Source organism: Myxocyprinus asiaticus, chromosome 23 (genome assembly GCF_019703515.2).
Source record: "Myxocyprinus asiaticus isolate MX2 ecotype Aquarium Trade chromosome 23, UBuf_Myxa_2, whole genome shotgun sequence".
In the NCBI taxonomy this organism is placed as follows: Eukaryota; Metazoa; Chordata; class Actinopteri; order Cypriniformes; family Catostomidae; genus Myxocyprinus; species Myxocyprinus asiaticus.
In genome coordinates, this window is record NC_059366.1 from 14,764,225 (window position 1) to 14,788,803 (window position 24,579).

Consider the following 24,579-nt stretch of genomic DNA (forward strand, 5'->3'; position numbering starts at 1 on the left):
GTAATTGGCGTTCCATTCTGGTGCCACTCAGTCACTGAAGTGCTTGGGTTCCATCTCTTCCACTCCAGTGCTGTCAAAGCTGGACGCTTTGATGACTCCGCATTCCTGGCAGCCAGGAGAGAGCTGCAGTTATGATGGAGTCCAATGCACAAATTCAATCTGACAATGACATGCAATGTCAGCACAGACTTGTTTACTGCTTATTTATTGTCAATGGACTTCTCTTGAGATGTGCTCAAAGTTTGTCCTTTGACAAATGTCACAATTAAACCCAGAAGATGAATTCACACTGTTGGGTTTTTACTAATCTGCATTTGTAAAATGAGGTAAAGCATTGAGACAAAAAAAAAAAAAAAAAAAACTGCAAGTTTACATAATTTCTTCTAATACCTTTTTCTTCATTTTCTCTGATTTTACAGACATGACCCTCTACTCATTCCAGGAAACGAGCAGATTGAGAACATGGATGCTAATGTAAAGAGATATGACTCCACTGGAATGTTTCATTGGTGTCCATCCAAAGAGATTGAGAAGGTCATTCTGGTAGGTATCAAGTTAACTGCAGAATTTGGGGCACTCAACTCATAATATAGATAATTTTATACTGTAGAAAGCATAAATGACTTGTCAAAGTTTCCAAGGTCACTCTAGTTTTGAATCTGTTTGAAAAAGGTGACATTTGTATTGTTTTGTCAATACAAAGTGACAACCATGTATTGTGCTGACTGTGCTCTGCCATGCGTACAGTGAGACGAAAGTTCAATTCAAGGGCAATGTTTAAGAGTGTAGAATGTAAAATACGAATGTGATGTTTACATGTTTAAAATAACCTTACTCTTGTAATAAGATATAAATGTTATTTCTTGCCTGTCTTAAATGGAACGGAGTAATATCTGAACTATAGATATTTTGTAAGTTTAGAGCAACTTAATGCTTTGGTTTTTTAGGACATAAAGTAAGTTTAATGACATTATGTAAAGATTATGATAAGGTTGTGCTTGAACAAGCATTAATGTTTTTACTTTCTTCGATTGTGATCTATACTTCTGACTACAGTTATTTTCCTTTCATCATTTATTTTTCTCTTAAAGGGATAGTTCACCCAAAAATGAAAATTCTCTCATTATTTACTCACCCTCATGCCATTCCAGATGTGTATGACTTTCTTTCTTCTGCAAAACACAAATGAAGATGTTTAGAAGAATATCTCAGCTCTGTAGGTCCATATAATGCAAGTGAATGGTGATCAGACCTTTGTAGCTCCAGAAATCACATAAAGGAAACATAACAGTAATCCATAAGATTCCAGTGGTTAAATCTATATCTTCAGAAGCGATATAATAGGTGTGGGTGAGAAACAGATCAAAATGTAAGTCCTTTTTTTACTCAATCTCTACTTTCACTTTTACATCTGAAAGTCTCATGTGGTGCCTATTTAGTTTCACTTTCACACCTGAAAGTTAAATTGGAAATTTAGAGTAAAAAAGGATATTGTTCTGTTTCTAACCCACACCTATTATATCGCTTCTGAAGAAATGGATTTAAACACTGGAGTCATATGGATTACTTTTATGTTTCCTATATGATTTTTGGAGCTACAAATGTACCCTCACCTTTCACTTGCATTGTGAGGACCAACAGAGCCGAGATATTTTTCTTTAGTGTTCTGCTGAAGAAAGAAAGTCATACACATCTTGGATGGCATGAGGGTGGGTTAGTAAATAATAAGAGAATTTAAATTTTGGGGTGAATTATCCCTTTCATTTTTATTTTATATAGTGATGTACTATACACTATCATGCCTTATTGGGATCAAATATCTGTCAATTAAGGGTCAACGACAAATATGCATGTTTGAGATCGCAAAACATTTATACTATTTAAAAAAAATTTTTTATTTCACTATTGTATTAAATGTAAAATGTGAAATCATCATCAAGTAGTGAAATGTTTTCCTGCTACTTGAATGCATGTGAGAGTTAAATAATCTTAACCATTATTTTCAAACAAAGGTTTTCAAACATATTTTTAATTTCTTTTTTTTTTCTTTAGATTTGACACGCATGAATGATTCTGTTACAGTACGTACTGTATGGATGACAGTAGGTAAGCTCCTATTCCAACCTGAGTGATGAGATTTTGTTGTTTGTTTTGTCACCACAGACACGCAGCGAGGCCTCCATGACGGTTTTAAGTGGTCATGTTGTAGTATGTATATTTGGAGATGTCACGTCAGCTTTAGTGGGGCTTCGAAACTTGGTGATGCCTTTGAGAGCAAGCAACTTCCATTATCACGAGCTAAAGCCCATCGTGTTTGTGGGCTCATTAGACTATCTGAGAAGAGAGTGGGAAACCCTTCACAACTTCCCCAAAGTCTCCATCTTACCTGTGAGTACATGCGTTAAGAATGTGGCCAGAGTAAACAAGATGCCAGTAAACATTATGCATTCACATGACTCATGTAATAAGACATTATTTTGAAAGTTTTTTTTTCTTTTTTTTTTCTGATGTTCCATTTTACATTGACTAGTGCTACCACAGTTTGTTTTCAAGTGATGATTTGCTAGCACCTGGTTCCTGTTGGCTGTGTGAAACTCTGGCTTTGCTTCCTGCTTTAGTGCTTGTTAACATCGGCTTGATTGAGTATTAAAAACGAAGCCAAAACGCTGCCATCAGCGAAGGCTAGCCTTTAGATTAGACTACATCTCTTCTTCCTCCAGCACGTAGTTAGATCAGCTGAATGTCTTTGCCTTTAGAAAAGTAAATACTTGTTAACTAATTTCCTTGAGCTCCCACGCTCCGTCTTTAATTTGTTTTTCTCTTTCGTTCCCTCTCACTCTCTCTCCACTGAAGGGTACACCATTAAGTCGAGCTGATTTAAGGGCCGTCAACATCAACCTCTGCGACATGTGCGTTATCCTGTCAGCCAATCAGAACAATATCGACGATGCTTCACTGCAGGACAAGGAATGCATCTTGGCGTCTCTTAACATCAAATCTATGCAGTTTGATGACAGCATTGGGGTCTTGCAGGCTAATTCCCAAGGTAAGGAGTGGCCAAGGATACTTCAGCACACTGCCTATGAGGACATGCGGCTCGTATAGAGAATTGCCCTCAAGAGCATTAGACTCTTAAACTGTGAAACCAGCTATTCGCTGTGTGCTTTCACAGACAACAAGGTCCAATTTAATTCTCAAACTGTGATATTGGTTGAATACAAGTAAAGTGGGACACTTAAAGGGATAGTTCATCACAAAATGAAAATTGTCATTATTTAATGTTAATTTATGTTGGTCCAAACCTGAATTACTGTTTTTTTCCCATTGTGAAAGACAAAACGAAATTTTATGGAGAATTTTAGCCTCAGTTACCATTCACTTTCATTGAAAAAAAAAAAAAAAAAGATGGGTCCCTTTAACATTATTCATCTATCATTATGCGTATATTCTTCCATTACTAAAAATCCGCATTCAGATCATCCTAAACTAATATGCGATGACTGAAACCAAAGAAGACATGAATTAATAAAGAAGAAAACCGAGACTGACATTTTGTATGTTTGCGCATATGTAAGCATAATAAATCAGTAATTTAGACTGTTCAAACATTAAATAATGTCCATGAAACTAAAGGCTGTTATAAATTTCAGTATACACATTCCATACATATGTATATTCATTGTGAGAATGTCCATGCAATTTTGAACATATATACATATCTTTCCCCTGTAATCAAAGCACTGAAAAACATCCCAAACATTTCTGTGCAGATTGCGTATTACTTGCCTCCGATTGCTGGACAGCGGCAGATTTGTTTGCTGACAAATTGACTCGAACAGATTGTTTATGCATTCAGATAAACATGTAACCCTGTTGTGCCCATCAGGATTCATCATCATTAAACAGACAGTACAAATCAGCAGCTTCACTTTCTCAGCTGCTCTTCATTACGCAAATTACACACCCCACACAAGCTGGCCTGCAACAATTAACATTTCAGCCATTATTGAGCATCCACTCTTTACTCAGAAAGATTCATTTTAAACTCGAAAATTACAGCTTTTGGAATAATTGTGTCTGAGATTGACCCAAATGCATATGCTGCATGGTGGCATGTGTTTGGGTAGAGCAGGTCCCTCTGGTAAGGATGATAATAGATTTTAATCATGCTGTTTTTGCTCGAGAAGCCAATACATCATTACTGCTCTCTCAGTTAGTTTAACTCAACATCTGGCATGATCAGCAGCAGAGAAACAGTGTGTTATGAAGATTTATTTCATTAACGCTCACAATATTAGACCACATTTTACCCGCAATGAACCCAATTGTCTTGTTTCTTTGCCAGTAAACTTTTGCAGCTGTAGAATGAAGAAAAAAAAAAAAAGCATAGTTCCCTTTCCATCTTGTATAGGACAGCTTATAGTTTTTTTTTTATTTATGTTACATAGATTGCACACGGTTATTTAATCTTTGTAGACTGTGATGTTGGACAATATCAAACTGATGCTATTAGAATCTGGATGAGATACAGGTGTAAAACATTACATCATATCACATCATCTTGGTAAAAAAGTTTCAATGCTGATTGTTTAACTTGCACAGAAGCTGTTATTGAATAAATCAGCAAATCTTATGCCAGGAGAAAATATTACACAGGGCACTACTAGCTGTGCTTTAGGGGTCTTTGAATAAAGTGCACAAAGTACAAGCTACATAATACATTACCATTGAACAGTGAAGAAAAGCAAAGATCATAGTGACTTCAAGGTTTGTGTGTGTATGTCTGTGTGGAGGGGCTATAGTCTGGCACGTGATAGGTGTACACGTTTAAACACAAAAAGTAAAGTGAGATGTGGTTAGTCTTTAAAAAATGGTAAAAATGGTATTTTGCGAAATCTGCTGTTTAGTTTTTGAGGTAAATGTTTTAAAGATTTAATGAATTGTTCAGGTTTGTAAAACATTTGCACACAACATAATTGTTGGCAACTCTTTACAATTAGGTTGTATTAATTAACATTAGTAAACATAAATGAAGAGTACAGCACTTTTACATTTCAGTTATTGTTAATCTAAAACATTTTGAAAATTGTATACATTTACATTAGTTAAAGCTACACTATGTTAGACTTTTTTGTTAGAAATTAACAAAATTTCAATAATGACCAAGTACATGAACAATCCGTCTTCCAAACCATGTTTTGCTGATTCACTATAGTGAGCCTATAATTATTTATATTTTAGAGCTGTCGCGACGGATTTGGCGGGAAATTGCATACTTGCATCAGTCATCTGTGTGTGTTTACATCATATCCGTAAATAAAGGAAAGAAGGTCCGGAGCTGCTACAGCGCGTGTATATGTGCGGTGATAGGTGTGGTAGTAATTTGAAGCTGAAAGCTTGTAGCCAACACATGAGCAACATTGACTATGGATCATTCAAAAAGGCAACCCTCTGGGGAATCACCTGTTTTCAAAATACAGTGTCAGAGCCTGTAATAATAAAACACGAAACAACATCGGCTTGGCTTTTTCAGATGTGGCGACAACTCCGAGATCTGAAAAGATTTAAAACTAACCCAGAGATGGAGTTTTTCTCACTCAACAGGTAGGATATTTTATCGGCCCGATAGTTAGCCAAGTAGCTTGTTTAGTGCTGGAGTTCTTTAGATAGCGTTAGCCACTCTAATGGTTTAATTTATTATGGATTGTGGTACTGCAGTGCTTGATTTCATTTTTGAGGAAGGATAATGATAATTTGTTTTACTTTATGCTGGTAACAGCGCAATCTCTAAACTAGTTACTACCTTAGTCTATTTGCCTGCTAGCTAAGTTATAATAGTCTCCACCATTTGACTTTATCTGATATGACTAGCAATAGTTGTCTAATGTCAGCATTGCCTAACTTTTGTAACGTTATTTATTTTGAAAAAATATTTTTTCAATGAGTCAAAACAACAGCAGAAGATATGCTACTTAACCTGCTAATAAGACATTTTTCGGAAATCCTTCTTTTTCTTCCTTTTGTTATTTATGTATTTATTTTTTTGAGGGGAGGGGGCAAGTTTTGTTTTAGTTAGTGACATTCGCTCTGTTAAGTTGATCACCTGTCACCATGGTTACACCGGTTCTCCTCTCCTCAAACCATCAGATTCATCCGCACAGAAGAGCAGAGCCAAAGCCCAGCTCACATACTGTAATTTCTACCAGAAAAGACTCATGAAGACATTTAATAGATTTAGCATATTTATTGATTTATTTAAAATGATTTTCTTTGGCACAAGTCCCCATCCAACAGTCCAGTTAAAGAGTTTGCGATCATCAGATACTGCCGAGGTAGATGGCAGGGGGCAAGGAGCCTACCACCCGGACAGTGACCAAGCTGGTGGCAGTGGGGCGGAGGAGGTCACATGCAACATATCACGACAGTAAGTTAGGGATGACGTGTATATATATACATGATCTGAAAAATAAAAGTAACTATGCCATTGGATGACATAAATTAATGATGTGGTCGATTTGCAGCCGCGAGTCTTCCTGGTAGAATTATCGCATAGGCTTCCATTACCAAAACAATGTGCCTCCGTAAGTAACTTGCAGTTCTATGCTTCAGCCGCTAGTGGACCAAAAGTTACATAGTGTAGCTTGAACCAAATGCATTATGAACTAACAATGAACAATAGATTTATAAGGTAATTTATAAATTAACCAAAATTAACAAATGCTGTAAAAATCATTGTACATTGTTAGTTCATGATACTTAATTCACAATAAAACCAAATAGAACTTTATTGTAAAGTGTTACCAAACTGTTCATAAAAAACAAACAAACAAAAAACAATGAGAAGTGGTTTTTGCACCAGGCTGTATATGCATTTAGCATATAATGTTTTGGAAAAGGATCTTAGAAGTAACTTTTCACTATGCCTAATGGTCGACTCAGAATGTCACTGCATGTCAAAAATCTTCACAATTTACACAACAGGAGATGGGATTATTCTCTACATGTATAAAAGAAAGCCTTAGTCTTCTCTGTTATGTATTCTTTCTTTCTTTTTTTTTTTTTTTTCCTTTTTTTTTGTAGCACTATAGAGATGCCTATTCTATTGAACTTCTCTTTTGAAAAGAAGGACAACCACTTGTACAGAATCCCGGAGCCCTTTTAAAACTTTGTGACCTGAATCTTTTCTCTGCATTATGTTTGTCACTGTAAAAACTATACGCTTGCATTTTTCTCTAGTCGATGGATGTCAAAACAGGCCAATGCATTATGCATATAGCATTACTGATTTAAAGTGTTTACTTGTCAGCTTAAGGAAATGCAAAAGTGTCAAGTCAGTGTGAATTCACACTCTTGTCATTGCTGCTTGTATTTCATGGCATTTCACATAAAAAGGTTTTCAGGATCCACTTCACCAGTTTTATGGTGACAAAATGAACAGCATTTAAAATTTATACCTGCTGGTTGATGGAAGGCAGCAAATGCTAAATATGCCTGAGCTGACCCTTAAAAGCGGAATATCTATATTTCACCATTTTAGACTGCCATCACAATTCACCCATGTCCTATCACCATACAAATCTATACAAAACTTAAACACAATATTTTGTATTATACAATCAAAATCTCACATTGTTACCTTGTTGTCATGCTAATTGTTTGATCACCATTACGTACATAAAGGGATAGCTCACCTAAAAAAGAAAATTCTGTCACAATTCACTCACCCTCATGTTGTTGTATGACTTTATTTTCTCCGTGGAACACAAAAGTAGCTGCTGCTAGGCAGAATGTTAGTCTCAGTCACCATTCACTTTAAATGCATCTTTTTTCCATCCAATTAAAGTGAATGGTGACTGAGGCCGTCAGTCTCTAACATTCTGCCTAACATCTCTTTTTGTGTTCCATGGAAGAAAAAAGTCAAACAGATTTGGAACAACATGAGGGTAAGTACATTTCATTTTTGGGTAAACTATCCCTTTAAATCATGAATCTTTTTGGCACTACATAGTAGAACATTACTGTCTCTTTCTCCTCTCTCTTCCAGGTTTCACACCTCCCGGGATGGATCGGTCATCTCCAGATAACAGTCCAGTGCATGGCTTAGTGCGGCAGGCATCCGTCACCACCGGATCAAACATCCCAATCATAACTGAACTCGGTGAGACGCGACTGCAGACGTGTATTGCTAACATGTCAGAGTCAAGTGTGATTAGAATCTAAACTCACGAATCAAGCCTTTAACGCCGCACTGATGTGTTCCTCCTGATGTGTGTGTTTGCGATGTGTATAATGGCACACCTGAATATTTCACTGACTGGGCCAAAGTCATGTCCTCAACAACTGTGCTTTCAATGCACTGGAAGAGACCTAGACTTACAGGGAGAGAAAAAAGCATGTAGTAGCAAAATGGATCCATTTATAAATAACAATGAGGGTGGCACAATTCCCATGTTAGGGAGACTCATGAAACTTTTAGATCTCAGAAGGCACTAAAGCACTAGAGATTGGCCGCTTCAACTCTCCACTGACCCAATTACAGCATGTTACACCAGAGAGGCTGCAAACGAGGCCTCACAAATACTAGAACTTCATGCAAAACACACACATACACGTATGTTGTGCCGTCCCCTCAACACATCCAGAACTCTCCTCCCTAAGGGGGTTACATGGCCTGATTTACTGAAGGTTTGCTGGCATTTTGATATTGGTAGAAGTGAGACAGTTATTTAAAACTAATTAGATATTTTTAAATGACAGAGGTACTTCAGTTATGTTGAGTTTTTTTTTCTGTCGCAAATTTTTTACTACTTCTTAAGATTTACTGTTAAATATGTATGATAACTCCATATCATCTGTCATTAAAGACATCTAGCAATCCTACTTGACATTGACTAATCTGACAAGTGTGTGACTTTGAGTTAAGATATGTTCAGCCTCTTGACTGTCCTTGTGAACCAAATTCTGGATATTCAAGCTAATAATACTAGAATATTAGAATGTTAAAATAAAGCAATGAGTCTTGAGAGGTTAAGTGTTATATTATTTTTTACCACAAGTAATGGTTGTTCTTAGGCACAAAACTTAAAAAAAATATATATTAATTCAACCTTTTAGTAACTCTAAATTTATGTTGTGAATGTATTGACACTTGATTTTATGTCTAAATGTGTAGTATGCACTGACAACTTTCACATGTGAAGTTCCTAACGAAAAAAAAAGTTATTTAAATGAATTGTATATATATTAACGACATCAAAGTCACTTATGCAATTATAATTTAGAGTCAAAACTATCAGTTTTATACAGTTTCAGTTTCTACAGTTTCTAGTTGTTTTTAGTGTTGTGAATTGGCTATTTCTTAAGTAAATATTCAAGTTCTGTATTTGATCTCCTGAGCTACTCATAAAACATTTCTAAGAGGAAGAAAATTCAGTAGTGTTCAATAGGGGAGCGAATTCAAAATAGATTTTGCTGTATCCCCTGAAGTCTTGCCATCTCAAAGCATCTTGCCAGCCATTTTTTGTTTCATCCATTTCTTTCTCATTTACTTTTCATACAGCATTCTGTCATCCCTCCACTGCATCAATTGATACTTAAGATCTTGATGTAATAAACCAACTAGAAATTCCTTACTCAGATAAAGACATTTAGCTTGTATCATAAACCTTAGCTTGTATTTGTAATTCATGGCTACTTCTCTAAACAACATCTTTATCAGTAGATTGCCAGCAAACTGAACACATTCGGTTTTCTACACAAGCATATCATCAACCCTCAGTGGAGCTCTTGGTAATTCAGGCCTGCAATATCAGTGCTGTGCCGAGTATCTGAGAGATTACATGAGAAAAACATACAATGTTCAGTGCGATTTATTTCTCCTTTTTTGTTCTAAAGCAGTTCACAGTAATCTTTTTCCCCTATTTGCATTATAGTAGATACCAAAGCCTGAAATATATGCCTGTTATCATGAAAAAACACTGTTGAACTGTGTTGCATGGAGTTCTTAGAGAAGCGCTTCATCCTGACACTGTACCTTTAGATTTCTAATCCCACTCTTGACATGATACTCTCATTTATGCTTTCTCTTTCTTTGGCTTTGAACTTGTTTCAATAACTGTCTCCCCTCAACACTGTTTTATCATCATTAGCTAAGCCTGGCAAACTACTGCCTTTGGTTTCATTAAGTCAGGAAAAAAACAGTGGAACCAACATACAAATGATAACAGAACTGGGTAAGCTGCGCCTTTGTCCTCCGCTGCTCTGATGCACTGCCTCCTTCATCGGCTTGTCTTGATTTCTCGCGCCGCAGATGAGGCCTGCTCCCATGGCATCACTTTGAACACATTTTTATCCTTAGTTCTGGTTGAATTTGACGGTCTTGTTTTTTTAGCCTTTTTTAAGGATATTTTTTTTTTTCTTTCTTTCTCAGAGCATCACTAGGCCTTTGATCATGTCAGTCTGTCCTTGTGGCTGTTTCTATAGCATCTCCCTGCAGTTCAGTTCTCTGGCCCGAGCTCTTTTTCATCAGCAAACTGTCTGTGAGACTGACATTTCTTTTCCTCAGCTCACAGGAAATATGGGAAGAAATCAAATTATAAGAAAAACAAAAAAATAGATCAAACCTTGCTTTAAGCTGTTTATTTTTATTTATTTATTTTGGGGCTGGCCCTAAACTCCGAAGCACATATTTTTGAAACGGGGTGAAACAAAGGTTCATGCAAGGCTGTGTTCAAACAGAGCGGGATTTGATGGCATTGTCTCCATACATTGGCTGCTGAGACAGGCCCAAATACCCTCAAAGCAGTCAGACTGCTGCTGTTGTCCAACCAAATGTTTAATAGCTTGTTATTCTTTATAAGTGGGCATAAATGCTTGTATTTGTGACTGATTGGCAGGTATTCTGTTACTTTAATCTTTATCTCCCATAATGGCAACTGTTCATCACTTCAAAGGATAATTAGCTCCAAAATGAAAAATTCTGTTAATCTTTTACTCACCCTCACCCTAATATTGTTCCAAACCTGTAAGGAGATGTAAAGCAGAATGACAGCTTCTGTCACCATCACTGATATATAATATAGAACTGTATTGCTGGTGATGTCATAACGGTGAAGCCACTGCGCCGCCATATTGCTCTGCCCAAGCATTCCAGTGTGTCTAATTTCAGCGAGTAAACAATAGTCATTCAATCACCAATTTAATATCTGAAATCTGCATGTACATCCCTACAGCGCAAATGTCCCACACATGTAATTATTTATTTAAAATCAGGAATTTTTCAGGAAAGCCAGTGCGAGTTATGTATATCTGTATCAAATAGCATCCACCTCTAACAAACTTTATCAGTGAACAGATAAGCTGAATGTAAACAAGTTCACTGAAATCGAGTTAAGATACAAACACTTTCAGACTTATTTATTGTGAACATCAAAGTGTTTGTTCAGAGTTACTTGTTTTATGTTTTCATCAAAAAGTCCCTTCTTCTCGCGGTCACTTGAATAAGAGTGCACTCTCTCTGTATCTCCCTTTCTTTCTCTTTATAACACATACACAGCGGGCGTGCAGAGAGGGAGGTAGACACGCAAAGCAAAGGTGGTTAAAATTAAACTGATATGCTAGGTTGAAATGGCAAACGAACACGTATTTATGACATGTATCCATATCCATTTATGGCTTTAGAGAGCACATCACTATAAAAACAGGCAAATCCCGGTCTGACTTTTTAAAGTCCCTCTGGGGGAAAGGACGTGTTGTTACCCTAAAACAAGCAGACATTACAGCTTTTCCTACTTACATTACAACTTGTGGACAGTTTTGCCACTTCCTTTGGTGATTGTTGTGCTGCACTGATAAGCTGCACGCCGGGGCAGGTAAATGCTCTGACATCGTGATCCGCATTTATCTTTTCCCTTGTAACGAATATTATCCATAAGGAGCAAATTAAACATTAAACATGATTGTCACTAGAGGGGGAAATGCGACTGACGGATCCAGAGGTAGGAGATGGTGAAACGGTGGCATTATCAGCTGTCAGTCATTGATGCTCTATGACAGTTTGGGCACACCAAGATGGCCGCTCAAGCACTTACGGTGGCTTCACCTCCTGCTGGCAGTTTACAATTGCATCAGCGATCCAGTTCTATATATGTCAGTGATCACCATTCATTTTAATTTTATGAAAAAAGACACAATGAAAGTGAATGGTGACTGAGACTCTTATATATTATATTCAGTGGGAGAAAGTAAGTAATACGGGTTTAGAACAACATGAGGTTGAGTAAATAAAGACAGCATTTTCATTTTTGGGTGAACTGTTCCTTTGAGATATATATATATATATATATATATATATATATATATATATATATATATATATATATATATATACACACACACACACACACAGTTGTGCTCAAAAGTTTGCATACCCTTGGAGAATTAGTAATATATGTACCATTTTTAAAGAAAACATGAGTGAGTAGGCAAAACACATTTCTTTTATTTCTTATGGGATTCATATTCAACTGTTGGTTATAACAGAATGGCACAATCATAAAACAAAACATGGCAACAATGAAAAAAATTAAATGACCCCTGTTCAAAAGTCTGCATACCCTTAGTTCTTAATACTGTGTATTGCCTCCTTTAGCATCAATGACAGCGTGCAGTCTTTTGTAATAGTTGTCTATGAGGCCCCAAATTCTTGTAGGTGGTATAGCTGCCCATTCGTCTTGGCAAAATGCCTCCAGGTCATGCAAAGTCTTCGGTCGTCTTGCATGAACCGCACGTTTGAGATCTCCCCAGAGTGGCTCGATGATATTAAGGTCAGGAGACTGTGATGGCCACTCCAGAACCTTCACCTTTTTCTGCTGTAACCACTGGAGGGTCAACTTGGCCTTGTGCTTCAGGTCATCGTCATGCTGGAATGTCCAAGAGCGTCCCATGCGCAGCTTTCATGCAGAAGAATGCAAATTGTCTTCCAGTATTTTCTGATAACATGCTGCATTCATCTTGCCATCAGTTTTCACAAGATTCCCTTGTGCCTTTAGAGCTCACACACCCCCAAAACATCAGTGAGCCACCACCATGTTTCACAGTGGGCATAGTATTCTTTTCACTATAGGCCTTGTTGAACCCTCTCCAAACATAGCGCTTATGGTTGTGACCATAAAGCTCTATTTTGGTCTCGTCACTCCAAATTACAGTGTGCCAGAAGCTGTGAGGCGTGTCATGGTGTTGTTGGGCATATTGTAACCAGGCTTTTTTGTGACATTGGCGCAGTAAAGTCTTCTTTCTGGCAACTCGACCATGCAGCTTATTTTTGTTCAAGTATCGTTGTATTGTGCTCCTTGAAACAACCACACCGTCTTTTTCCAGAGCAGCCTGTATTTCTCCTGAGGTTACCTGTGGGTTTTTCTTTGTATCCCGAACAGTTCTGCTGGCAGTTGTGGCTGAAATCTTTCTTGGTCTACCTGACCTTGTCTTGGTATCAAGAGATCCCTGAATTTTCCACTTCTTAATAAGTGATTAAACAGTACTGACTGGCATTTTCAAGGCTTTGGATATCTTTTTATATCCTTTTCCATCTTTATAAATTTCCATTACCTTGTTACGCAGGTCTTTTGACAGTTCTTTTCTGCTCCCCATGGCTCAGTATCTAGCCTGCTCAGTGCATCCACATGAGAGCTAACAAACTCATTGACTATTTATACACAGACACTAATTGCAATTTAAAAAGCCACAGGTGTGGGAAATTAACCTTTAATTGCCATTTAAACCTGTGTGTGTCACCTTGTGTGTCTGTAACAAGGCCAAACATTCAAGGGTATGTAAACTTTTGATCAGGGCCATTTGGGTGATTTCTGTTATCATTATGATTTAAAAAGGAGCCAAACAACTATGTGATGATAAATGGCTTCATATGATCACTATCCTTAAATAAAAGACCGTTTTTTTGCATGATCAATCATATTTTCAAAATCAATGCCAAAATTTCACAATTTCTGCCAGGGTATGCAAACTTTTGAGCATATATATAATATAATATACATTTAACTTGTTCCAATTCAAGTCATTGAGGTACCACCATTTTTGAGTCAAATAAAGTTTAATCTCCAGAATGCACGACCACTGAAGTGCATGCCGTTTTTTTCATTCTCCTCATTGTTTGTTTGATTTCATTAACCTGTTTATCAATGGCTGGTGAGAAACTCCACTTCTCCACCCTAAATCCGTCTTCTGACTGTTTGGTTAACTCTTTACATATTTTTCTGCATGGGTTTAAAACTTCTTTTTCTCTACTGTAGTGAATGACTCCAATGTTCAGTTTTTGGACCAAGATGATGATGATGACCCAGATACGGAGCTGTATCTGACCCAACCGTTTGCCTGTGGCACTGCGTTTGCCATCAGCGTGTTGGACTCCCTCATGAGTGCGGTGAGTTATTGATTGTGTAACCATCTAAACATCTGCCACATTGACTCTTATTTTCCTATTTGAATTCCTTTAATCAGATTAGCATATAAAAAAAATGCTTTAAAGAAATTATCACTGCTGAATAAGTTGATTCAAATTGTTTTATTGTGCAAAGAATCCTTAATATTATCTACTTATCACTTCTTGATTTGGTGAACAAAGCAAACTGTCTGAAGGTGCAAATTTATTTCTCCCACATTATGGCATGTCATATAGAATTGCATGAAAGCACATCTCACACTCTGGAAGCTAATCCTCTAAAATAATGTATAGGAAAGCGAAATCCCGCAGCTGTGGAATGCTTTAGATGTAGGGCTCAAGTGTTACCAGTAGGCAGACGTTGGTAAATGAAATGCCACACTGATCAGACAGCACTGTCAGCAGCAGTGACATCAAAAGGAAAGTTGTTGCCAAGACTCCTCATATAATGTGTCATGAAATGAACTTTCAAGAGTCTTACTAGATCTTTTAACAAGGTAAGTGCTCAGGTTTTCTTTAATGGCATGTCTTGACACGCAAGTTTGGCTGATGTGGGGTCCAAAAGCTCTAATCTCCTAACAGTGTCATCTGGGGTAGAATGGAAAAGATACACTTTCTTTTTTCCTTCTCTCTTCATTTTCGTTTTTTTCCCCCTCGCCACATACGACCGCTGCTATCCCCCTTATCCAGATGATGGCTTAATTCCAGTACCTATCACTTTGAGTGAAGTTAGAACAAAGAAGCCTTCAAGTGCATTTCACTCCGGACAAAGGTGAAGCCTGCTAATAGACAGCTCTCATCCATCATTCGGCTGAATGCTGCTGTCAGGGGCCTGGAGAGGTGTCACTCTAGCACAAGCTCGCAGTGACACGGCCCTCTGGGGCTCACACAAAGGACTTTATGATCTTATTAGAATCTTTTATTTTTATACATTAATCATTTGACAACTTTATCATCACTGTGCTGATTTTGCAAACGTTAGCAAACATTTGATAGACAAGGTGTCCTGATGACATCATACACACAGTGCGGTCTAAAAGTCAACTAGAGACCACTTCGAAAATGTGGGATTCAAAATTTTATTTAAACCCGGAAATAAAAGTTTTTGGATTTTGAAAAATTACATAAATAAGAATAAATATTGAAAATTCTACTTCTAATTAAATGTAATAAAATGTAAACAAATTTGTACAATTGTGAACTCCTTTGGATAAAAGGTCAGATTGCCTTTATTCCACTGAAACACACAAGATGCTTTTTGGAAAAATCTTAGATCATGCTGGATAACATGGATCCTTAAGTTTTGCACGAACTTGTGGAGTCCATACTAGCTCGAGTGCATGCTACCTTTAAAGCAAAAATGGTACACACAAAATACTAAGAAATTCTTAAATTCTACTATTGAATGAATGAATGAACATTACACTTATATAGCTCTTTTCTGACTCTACGCTCAAAGCGCTTTACACAGTGAACAGGGGACTCTCTTCAACCACCAGTGTGCAGCATCCACCTGGATGATGCCTTGACAGCCATAATGTGCCAGTACGCACACCACACACCAGCTATTGGTGAAAAGGAGATAGTAGAGTGATAGAGCCAATTCATGGATGGGGATTTTTAGGAGGCCATGATTGAGAAGGGCCAAAAGATGATAAAATAATTTGTATTATGATGCTAAAATAATTTGTAATTAAAAAACATATTCAATTTGAAAAATACAAAATAGAAGCATTTTAACAAGTGGTCTCAGACTTTTGTTAAAAATAACACTAGAACACTTATTCTATTATGAGATCTATGAACAATTAGTTACAATAATGATAATGAAAATGTCCTCATGTGCAAAATGCTCCACTGTTTAGCATGGCTGCTGATACCAAAATGGATGTGCGTGGGGAGGAGACAACAACAACAGCTGGCGTAATTGCATTCCTGTGTCTCTTCCCTTCCCGGGGAGTGAAATGAGAAGAGACAGATCAGGGTCTAGATAACAGTGCCCGGGACAGCTCCAAAATCCTCACTGTCTTGAGTTGTGACTCTAATGGTGCTCATGTCCGGATCCTCTCCCTTATCTTGGCAGACATACTTCAATGATAATATCCTCACCCTGATCCGGACGCTGGTCACGGGAGGCGCCACTCCAGAGCTGGAGGCCCTGTTGGCTGAGGAGAACGCACTGAGAGGTGGCTACAGCACGCCGCAGACACTGGCTAACAGGGACAGGTGTCGGGTTGCCCAGCTGGCCCTGTACGATGGACCCTTCGCAGACTTGGGGGTAAGTGGACGGTTAAGAGGAGCTGACACATTTTGTCACTTTCCCCAACAGGGCTGGTTCCCCCTTCCGACGCCTCCCCTGCCTGCTAATGCAAAGTGAACAAGCTGAACAGGCAAAGTTAAAGTCTGTGCTGGAGACAGTTGTGAGGAAAAATAAGGCTGCCCTTAAATCTTTCATTGTATTTTTGTATCTGTGTAAGAGTGCCACACATTTTTGGCATTGGCTTATAATATCATTGTGGTGTAGGAATTGGAAATGGATATTACAAATGAAGAGAAAGGCAAATAACACTTGCTCTTAAATTCTTGTTGCTGTTTTCGTATGAAAAAAAGAAATGTTAGGCAGAATGTTAGACTTAGTCACCAATCATTTTCATTGTTTAGAAAAAAGATGCAATTAAAGTGAATGGTGACTGAGACTACCATAATGCCTAACATCTTATTTTGTGTTCCATGGTAGTCATGAATGTTTTGAACAACATAAGAGTGAATAAACAAATACAGAATTGTATTTTTGTCAAATAACTGTCCCTTCAATAGGGGCCATATTGTACACTTTAGTAGTTTATTTTCCCCTGAAGTCTACTTGTAATGGTAGTCAAGGTTCTTGCACCAACAACAGTCATAATTTAGTTTTAATGGCTATTTTCCAACCTTTTCTGACACTTAGAATCAAATAGGCTGTTGTTGGCTTTGTCATGCTTGACAATTAAGTTGTTTCAAATCTTCTTAATAGAAAAAAAACTTTAATGCACCATTGTTGTTTTGTTTTTTCAAGGATGGCGGTTGCTATGGGGACTTATTTTGTAAAGCACTGAAAACATACAACATGCTGTGCTTTGGAATCTATAGATTACGAGATGCACATTTAAGTACACCAAGCCAGTGCATGAAAAGGTGAGTTGTCCATTTTACCTCTTTAAATTTAATTCGTATTTAAGTTCATAATTGTATTGTCATAGGCCTATATTCCAGCTCTACACAATACTGGGAAAAGAAAATGAGGCCTGCTTCATTCAAGCTAATTTCCAAAACCTAGTGAGCTGCCTATCTAGACAGCATTTTTAGGCGTAATGAGTTAGCTACTGACTTGAAATATTTTCTATCAGGCAGCAACATTTAGCATACTTGTAAAATTCCTTGTTTTACCCATATAATCTAAGACAGCATCACATATATACTGATAAGATATGCAACAAGCTAATTTGTTTTACTGCCAAGATGGTGAATAGAAGAAGAGTCGAGTCCCTTGTAAGCATTGAAGATCACAATTTGCATGGCACACTGTGGCGTGATCATTAACAATGATCAGTTGTTTATATATCTGTTACTTAAAAGGTTCCATTTTTGTTTGGATGCTGCCTTAGAAGGTTGCTGCCTACAGTACATACAGAAAGTATTCAGACCCCTTCATATTTTTATTTGATTTGATTATTTTTTACATTTTGTTATGTTGCAGTCTTGTGTTAAAATGCTTTTAAAAAAATATAAAAAAAGTTCACATCAATCTACACTCTATACCCCATAATGACTAAGCAAAAACCAGATTTTTTTTATAACTTTGCAAATTCAGTATATAAGTATTCAGACCCTTTGCTATGGCACTTGAAATTTTGCTCGGGTGCATCCCATTTCTCTGGATCATCTTTGAGATGTTTCTAAACTTTGATTGGAGTCCACCTGTGACAAATTCAATTGATTGGGCATGATTTGGAAAGGCACACACCTGTCTATATAAGGTGTCACAACTGAAAATGCATACCAGAGCAAAAACCAAGCCATGAGGTCAAAGGAACTGCCTGAAGAGTTCAGCGACAGGATTGTGTTGAGGCACAGATCTGGGGAAGGCTACAAAAAATTTCGGCTGCACTGAAGGTTCCCAAGAGCACAGTGACCTCCATACAATAACTCTTAAATGGAAGAAGCTTGGAACAACCAGGACTCTTCCTAGAGCTGGCAGCCCCGCCAAACTGAGCAGTCAGGGGAGAAGGGCCTTGGTAAGAGAGGTGACCAAGAACCCGATAGTCACTCTGGTTGAGCTCCAGAGATCATGTGTGGAGATGGTAGAAACTTGCAGAAGGACAACCATCACTGCAACACACCACCGATCTGGAATTTAAGGCAGAGTGGCCAGACGGAAGCCTCTCCTCAGTACAGGACATATGAAAGCTTCTAAAGGACTCTCAGATGGTGAGAAACAAGATTCTCTGGTCTGATGAAACGAAGACCATCCCAACTGTGAAGCATGGTGGTGGTAGCATCATGCTGTGGGGGTGTTTTTCAGTGGCAGGGACTGGGGGACTTCTCAGGGTTGAAGAAAATCTGAACACAGCAAAATACAGAGATATCCTTAATGAAAACCTGGTCCAGAGCGCTCAGGACCTCAGACTGGGCCGAAGGTTCACCTTCCAATAGAACAGTGACCCTAAGCACACAGCCAGGATAATGCAAGAGTGGCTTAGGGACAACTCTGTGAATGTCGTGGTCCAACCAGAGCCCGGACTTGAACCCAATCGAACATTTCTGGAGAGACCTGAAAATGGCTGTCCACCGACGGTCCCCATCCAACCTGACAGAGCTGGAGAGGATCTGCAGAGAAGAATGGCAGAAAATACCCAAATTCAGGTGTGCAAAGCTTGTAAAATCATACCCAAATGTCTTAAGGCTGTAATCGCTGCCAAAGGTGCTTCAATGAAGTACTGAGTTAAGGGTCTGAATACTGGGATATTTCAGTTTTTTCTTTTTAACAAATGTTCAAAGTTATCAAAAATCTGGTTTTTGCTTTGTAATTATGGGGTATGGAGTGTAGATTGATGTGAAAAAAATAATAATTTAAAGCATTTTAGCATTAGGTTGAAACGTAACAAAATGTGAAAAAAAATGAAAGGGTCTGAATACATTCGGAGTATGTAGACAGTGAGGCGGGACACTAGGTTTTGGAACAGAGATGTAGTGTGTGGGAGTTAAAGGTGACTTGTGTGCTATATAATACACTTCAGCTTTAAACATGTTTCCCATAATATCTTAAATATTATTTTGAAAGCAATATAGCCCACCTCTCAAAATCAAGTAAATGCTTTGCTTGTTCCTCCTACATGATTCTTGAACATGTTTCTTCAACATTTTTCCACTTGCACAGATATGTCATCACAAACCCGCCTTACGAGTTTGAGCTGGTGCCCACAGACCTGATCTTCTGTCTGATGCAGTTTGACCACAACGCGGGCCAGTCCCGAGCAAGTCTGTCCCACTCTTCCCATTCCTCCCATTCATCCAGCAAGAAGAGCTCTTCAGTTCACTCCATCCCAGCCACGAACCGTCAGAACCGCAGCAGCAAAGCACGAGAAGCCCGGGACAAACAGAAGTAAGACGCTCTAGCCCTCGGTCTTAATTTGTCTTTTTAACCCAACAGAGTGAGTGTGTGCGCGTATGTACATGTGCGTTTGTTAAATTCTGTAGTTTTAGCACACTTCAAACAGAAAGGATGCTGTGTGAGTGTTTTTACCCAGCGTTCCTTGTTCTGTTTGTGAGTTTGCTCCATTGTTCTGTGCATATGGCCCTTGCCTTGACCATACGCTGAGCTCTATAACCATTAGATCATTGCCTCATTCCAAGTGCATCTTAAAAACCCAGGACCATATCAGCATCAGTCTGCATATTGCTGCTGTATTTTACTACAATTACAGTAGAGCTATGAAGTTAGGTTTTATGAATGAACTAGAGGTCTGCACTTGCAAGGGATTCCCAAAGGACCCGATTAAATTTGCTGCAGTGTGGGATTAAATTTCTGCGTTGCCGTGGGAGCGGGCATTCTGAGAGAAGATGTTATTCTTAATAACACAAATCATATATGCAACAAGTTCTCTGTTCCCTGTAGTGTTGGGAAATCTGACACGTATATGTAAATCAATTCATTCAAATTGTTTGACTCCTTGAATCAAAAAGCTGATTCTTAAGTCATCACGCAAAAGTGTTCAAAGAAGTCCTCACTATATCCCAAATAGCATTGAGTATTTATGGCCAGATTTTTTGGAGTAGAGATGGTCAGTGTTGAAATGTTCTACAGTGAACAACATATTATTTATGGATGGTTGTTTAAATAGTTTTTCGTTTAATATTCTAGCAAGTTTTCATTTACATTTCCAACTGTCATGCTTACATTTCAGCAGGAATGATGATTTTGGCATCTATTGTAAACATGAAAAAAAGTCATATGTGCTTCAAGATTGATTTTATGATTGTTAACAATAAAACTATAGCCTGCAAAAAATAAATAAATAATAATAAATAAAAAAATACATATATGCAACTTTTCAGACATTACTGAGAATAATAAACAGCTAAGTTGACACCAAGGAAAAAAATAAACTTGTATCATAGGAATGAGGATCCATATTGAGTGGGAGTGGGTGGGAGGAAAATCTGTTAAAGTCAGGAGTGAATGGTCAAAAAGTCAAATTTGTGGGAGCAGATGGGAAGCACCATGAAACTTGTGGGAGCGGAACAGGAAAAAAACCAAAAAAAAACCAAAACAAAAAAAAACACCTTTCTACTGCAGACCTCTAGGACGAACTGTTTTGCTAATATTTTGTGTCATGTTTTATAATGCTCCAAATAGAGATGCAGGATTGTGATTCTTTGCACTATTATTTGTGTTTAGAGAGTATAGCTTTGATCATGGCACAGGTTTGTCTGTCTTTAGACATGACCACGAATGCTTCAGAGTCAGGAAACAGAGCATCAATTCATTTATTGCCTTCCTGTGTGTCCAATCATTGTTATTTGTTTGTGTGTGAGAAAACTGCAAATTGCATCATCATGTTTTTAGTCTGTGTTAGAGGCTTATTTATTTATTTATTTATTTTTGTTATGCTCCAATGATTTGTATTTTATTTTTATTTTTTTTTCTTCAATTTTGCAGGTGGGGTTTAGAGATGTTATCATAGCATAAATAGTTTCACACCATCCCTAAATGCCTTGCAGGTGCAGAAGCCCTTGAGGCGTATATTTTAGTGGCAATCATGCTTTGTAATAACAAACAAATTAGTGTGTGGATAATTAAAATGTACACCTTAATGAATTATTTACTTTACATATACAGTCTTTATGAAGTAGTTCTATGTAGAGACATTAGCTCTCACCAAAATGGATGTGCTGCAAGGTATTTTGGGAAGTTCTGAAACCCTGCATTGACATCATTGCCTGTTATGATGCGTGCCTTAAAGCTATAATCCAAACAGTTTTAAGAGTTTATAAGACATTTCCCCCTTTGTGAGAAAAAAGTAGGTTGCAGGTTTTGCCTTATTAAACGCAAATATTCCAGATGTGAAAAGTGAAAAGATTTTACAGCACTTATTCTCCTCTAAAGAAAATGTAAAAAAGAAAATACTGTAAATGATCTCCAAACCATTGTATTTTTATGATGAGATCAGCTAAATATTGTTGTATCAAAGTATCATTGTTGTTGAAAGTTATTTAATAATGAAAATGTATTGTCCACATTAATTTATTTTAGAATAATTCCCCATAAGTTTGCAAAATAATGTCTAACTCAAAATGTGTATGAGTTTTAGTTTTCAATAAGTTAACTAACAGAGTAAAAATGTAGGGATATGATATCAGTTTTTCTGTTTGAGACGTGTTACTTGCCTTAAACACTTACATAGACCACTTTTTTTTTTTAAGTGCAACAAGGATGAATAGAATGGGCCCAGGTATGCAAGTTAATGATTCTGCATGATACAGCACCTGTTGTGGGATCTTTTAATCATAACTTTGTCCTGGTGGAGCACTGTTATGAGAGGGGATTTTGATTTTACTTTCAAAGGAAGTCATGCCTACTTTTCACCTTTGCTTTCTAACCGAAAGCAAATGGCTGCTGCTACTGCCTAACTCTTGTCATGCTCAGGATCATCCCAGCATTGCATGTGGTTGACTGTCATCCTCTCTCTACCTCCGGTGATCTCTCTCAGTAGTCCCCTTGACTTTTTTGAGTTTATCCTGTTCATTTATCTCTCATTAAGTTTTCTTTATTTCTTTCTCTAAGACAAACTGCATTGTGTGAGAGGTCAGTGTGTCTGCACATTGTTCCTACATATTTGCCCTAAAGACTGTATTTAGACTGATTTATGTAAGTTAAGCAATGTATATGATCATTTCCAGTTTTATTAAACCAGCAAACAAAAAATTGACACTATTAAATGGAAAGTTCTGTCTTTAAAATCAGATTTAATGAGCCACATTCAAAGTCGTACCCCTGTGAATGCACACCATTTAGACATCTTTGTTGATGCACCAAGTCAATGCGTTGCATGTCAGCCGAAAACAGCGTAAACGGAAGGATTGTTTATTGTGAGTATTATTAATAGTGGTCGACCAATGTTTTGTTTTTGTTTTTTTCAGCCAATTTAATGGCTGTTATATATAACAATTTAATGATAGCAAATAAGATGTACACAAAATTGCTGAATTTAAATCTACACTTGTTTTGCATAATATTTACAGAAAATTAGCAAATAAATAAGTTTAAATCAAAGTTGCGAATCAAAAATAAGTGAATTGGTTCACTCATACAGTTCTTGTAAATTAACTGGTTAAAATAAACTATTCAAAGATTTACACAGAAACAGCCTGATCTCATGAAATTTATGTGACCATGACAACATTTTTGCTATTAAAAATATATGTGCTGTATTACACATTTGGCTGCAGTTTTTTAGTTAAATGTCCAGCTAGGAGCACCAAAAGCAATTGAAATGATGATGTAATCAGACAAGGTTTTAAGGTAGATTTTAGATGGATGTTTTAGCCTAAAGATTTGGCCTAAACCTAACCAATAGACATAAAAAACAACATCCTTACCCAACCAATACCTAAACTCATCCAATAGCATTTTAAAATGGAGACGCAAAATGAAAAGCACATTTTCAGAAGCAACCAGCCAACCAACACTTAAACCTAAACAATAGTGTTTTAAAATGCAGAAGCAAAAAAAAAGCACATTTTCTGAAGAAACCACGTCATTTCGTGTTGTATATATGATCATGTCATGTGTCAGCTTGCGTACTGGACTGGACTTGAACTGTTGTCCTCCAAGTCCAAAGAACAATACCCTATGAAGTGAGCTACCATGCAAGATAATCACATAGAAATAAGTGTACAGTATATAAGTAGGTGGGTCTGTAATACAGTCATTAAAATGTATCTTTCTCAGTTGATGTGTTAGAGTAAAAGTGTGTTGATATAATAACATAGCGGGGTCTGACTAACAGAGAGAAGCATTTTCTCAAAAAAGTTGTGCTTTAAGTGAAAGGGAATAAAACACAGTTGTTGAAGCACCTCTAATGTTGATTTCACCTGGAAACTGCAAGGAATTTTACCTAGAGTCACGTAAAACAAGTTTTGCTAAAATGTATATATGAGACCAGGTTTCACAGAAATGTAGTGTTAGAAAGTCCAAGTAATTAAGTGAAGTGAATCGTAAGCCGAAAAGTAATTTTCTATTAAGCTGCTTTGAAACGATGTGTGTTGTGAAAAGCGCTCTTCAAAAAAAACAAAAAAAAACTTGAATTGAAATTGAAAATGAATTAGTTCATTTGGACAGTTAATGTAAATTAAGTTCAAATAAATAAATGATTCCCTGAACTTGAGCCCCTGCGAAGAAGTCACTTCGCTTCTTTTTTTGAAGTAAAAAAGTTAGTTAATTGCTGCTGTTTATCACCATGTTTCAGTTATACTGTGTTAAACAGTGTGTTTTCTAATTAGTTTTATACTGATTCAGTACAATATGTGACACTAAAGCAAGGATCTTTAAGGATCTTTTTTGAAATATGTATAATTTGATTTAA

General features: G+C 37.2%; 1 protein-coding gene across 10 annotated transcripts in view; it reads left to right on the forward strand.

Moving 5' to 3' along the window:
- The window catches only part of kcnma1a (potassium large conductance calcium-activated channel, subfamily M, alpha member 1a), a 312,165-nt gene that overhangs the window by 280,930 nt on the left and 6,656 nt on the right, over positions 1 to 24,579 (forward strand). For 3 of the 10 annotated variants that reach the window (XM_051651297.1, XM_051651289.1, XM_051651290.1), the window contains 10 exons: positions 420 to 543; positions 2,164 to 2,388; positions 2,854 to 3,046; positions 8,045 to 8,158; positions 10,149 to 10,232; positions 14,307 to 14,437; positions 16,539 to 16,733; positions 17,511 to 17,629; positions 19,872 to 20,096; positions 22,418 to 22,446. In XM_051651297.1, the coding sequence (XP_051507257.1) occupies positions 420 to 543; positions 2,164 to 2,388; positions 2,854 to 3,046; positions 8,045 to 8,158; positions 10,149 to 10,232; positions 14,307 to 14,437; positions 16,539 to 16,733; positions 17,511 to 17,629; positions 19,872 to 20,096; positions 22,418 to 22,446 (1,439 nt within the window). The remainder of the gene's footprint in view (positions 1 to 419; positions 544 to 2,163; positions 2,389 to 2,853; positions 3,047 to 8,044; positions 8,159 to 10,148; positions 10,233 to 14,306; positions 14,438 to 16,538; positions 16,734 to 17,510; positions 17,630 to 19,871; positions 20,097 to 22,417; positions 22,447 to 24,579) is intronic. The other 7 variants (XM_051651298.1, XM_051651291.1, XM_051651293.1 and 4 more) reach the window with 3 other exon arrangements.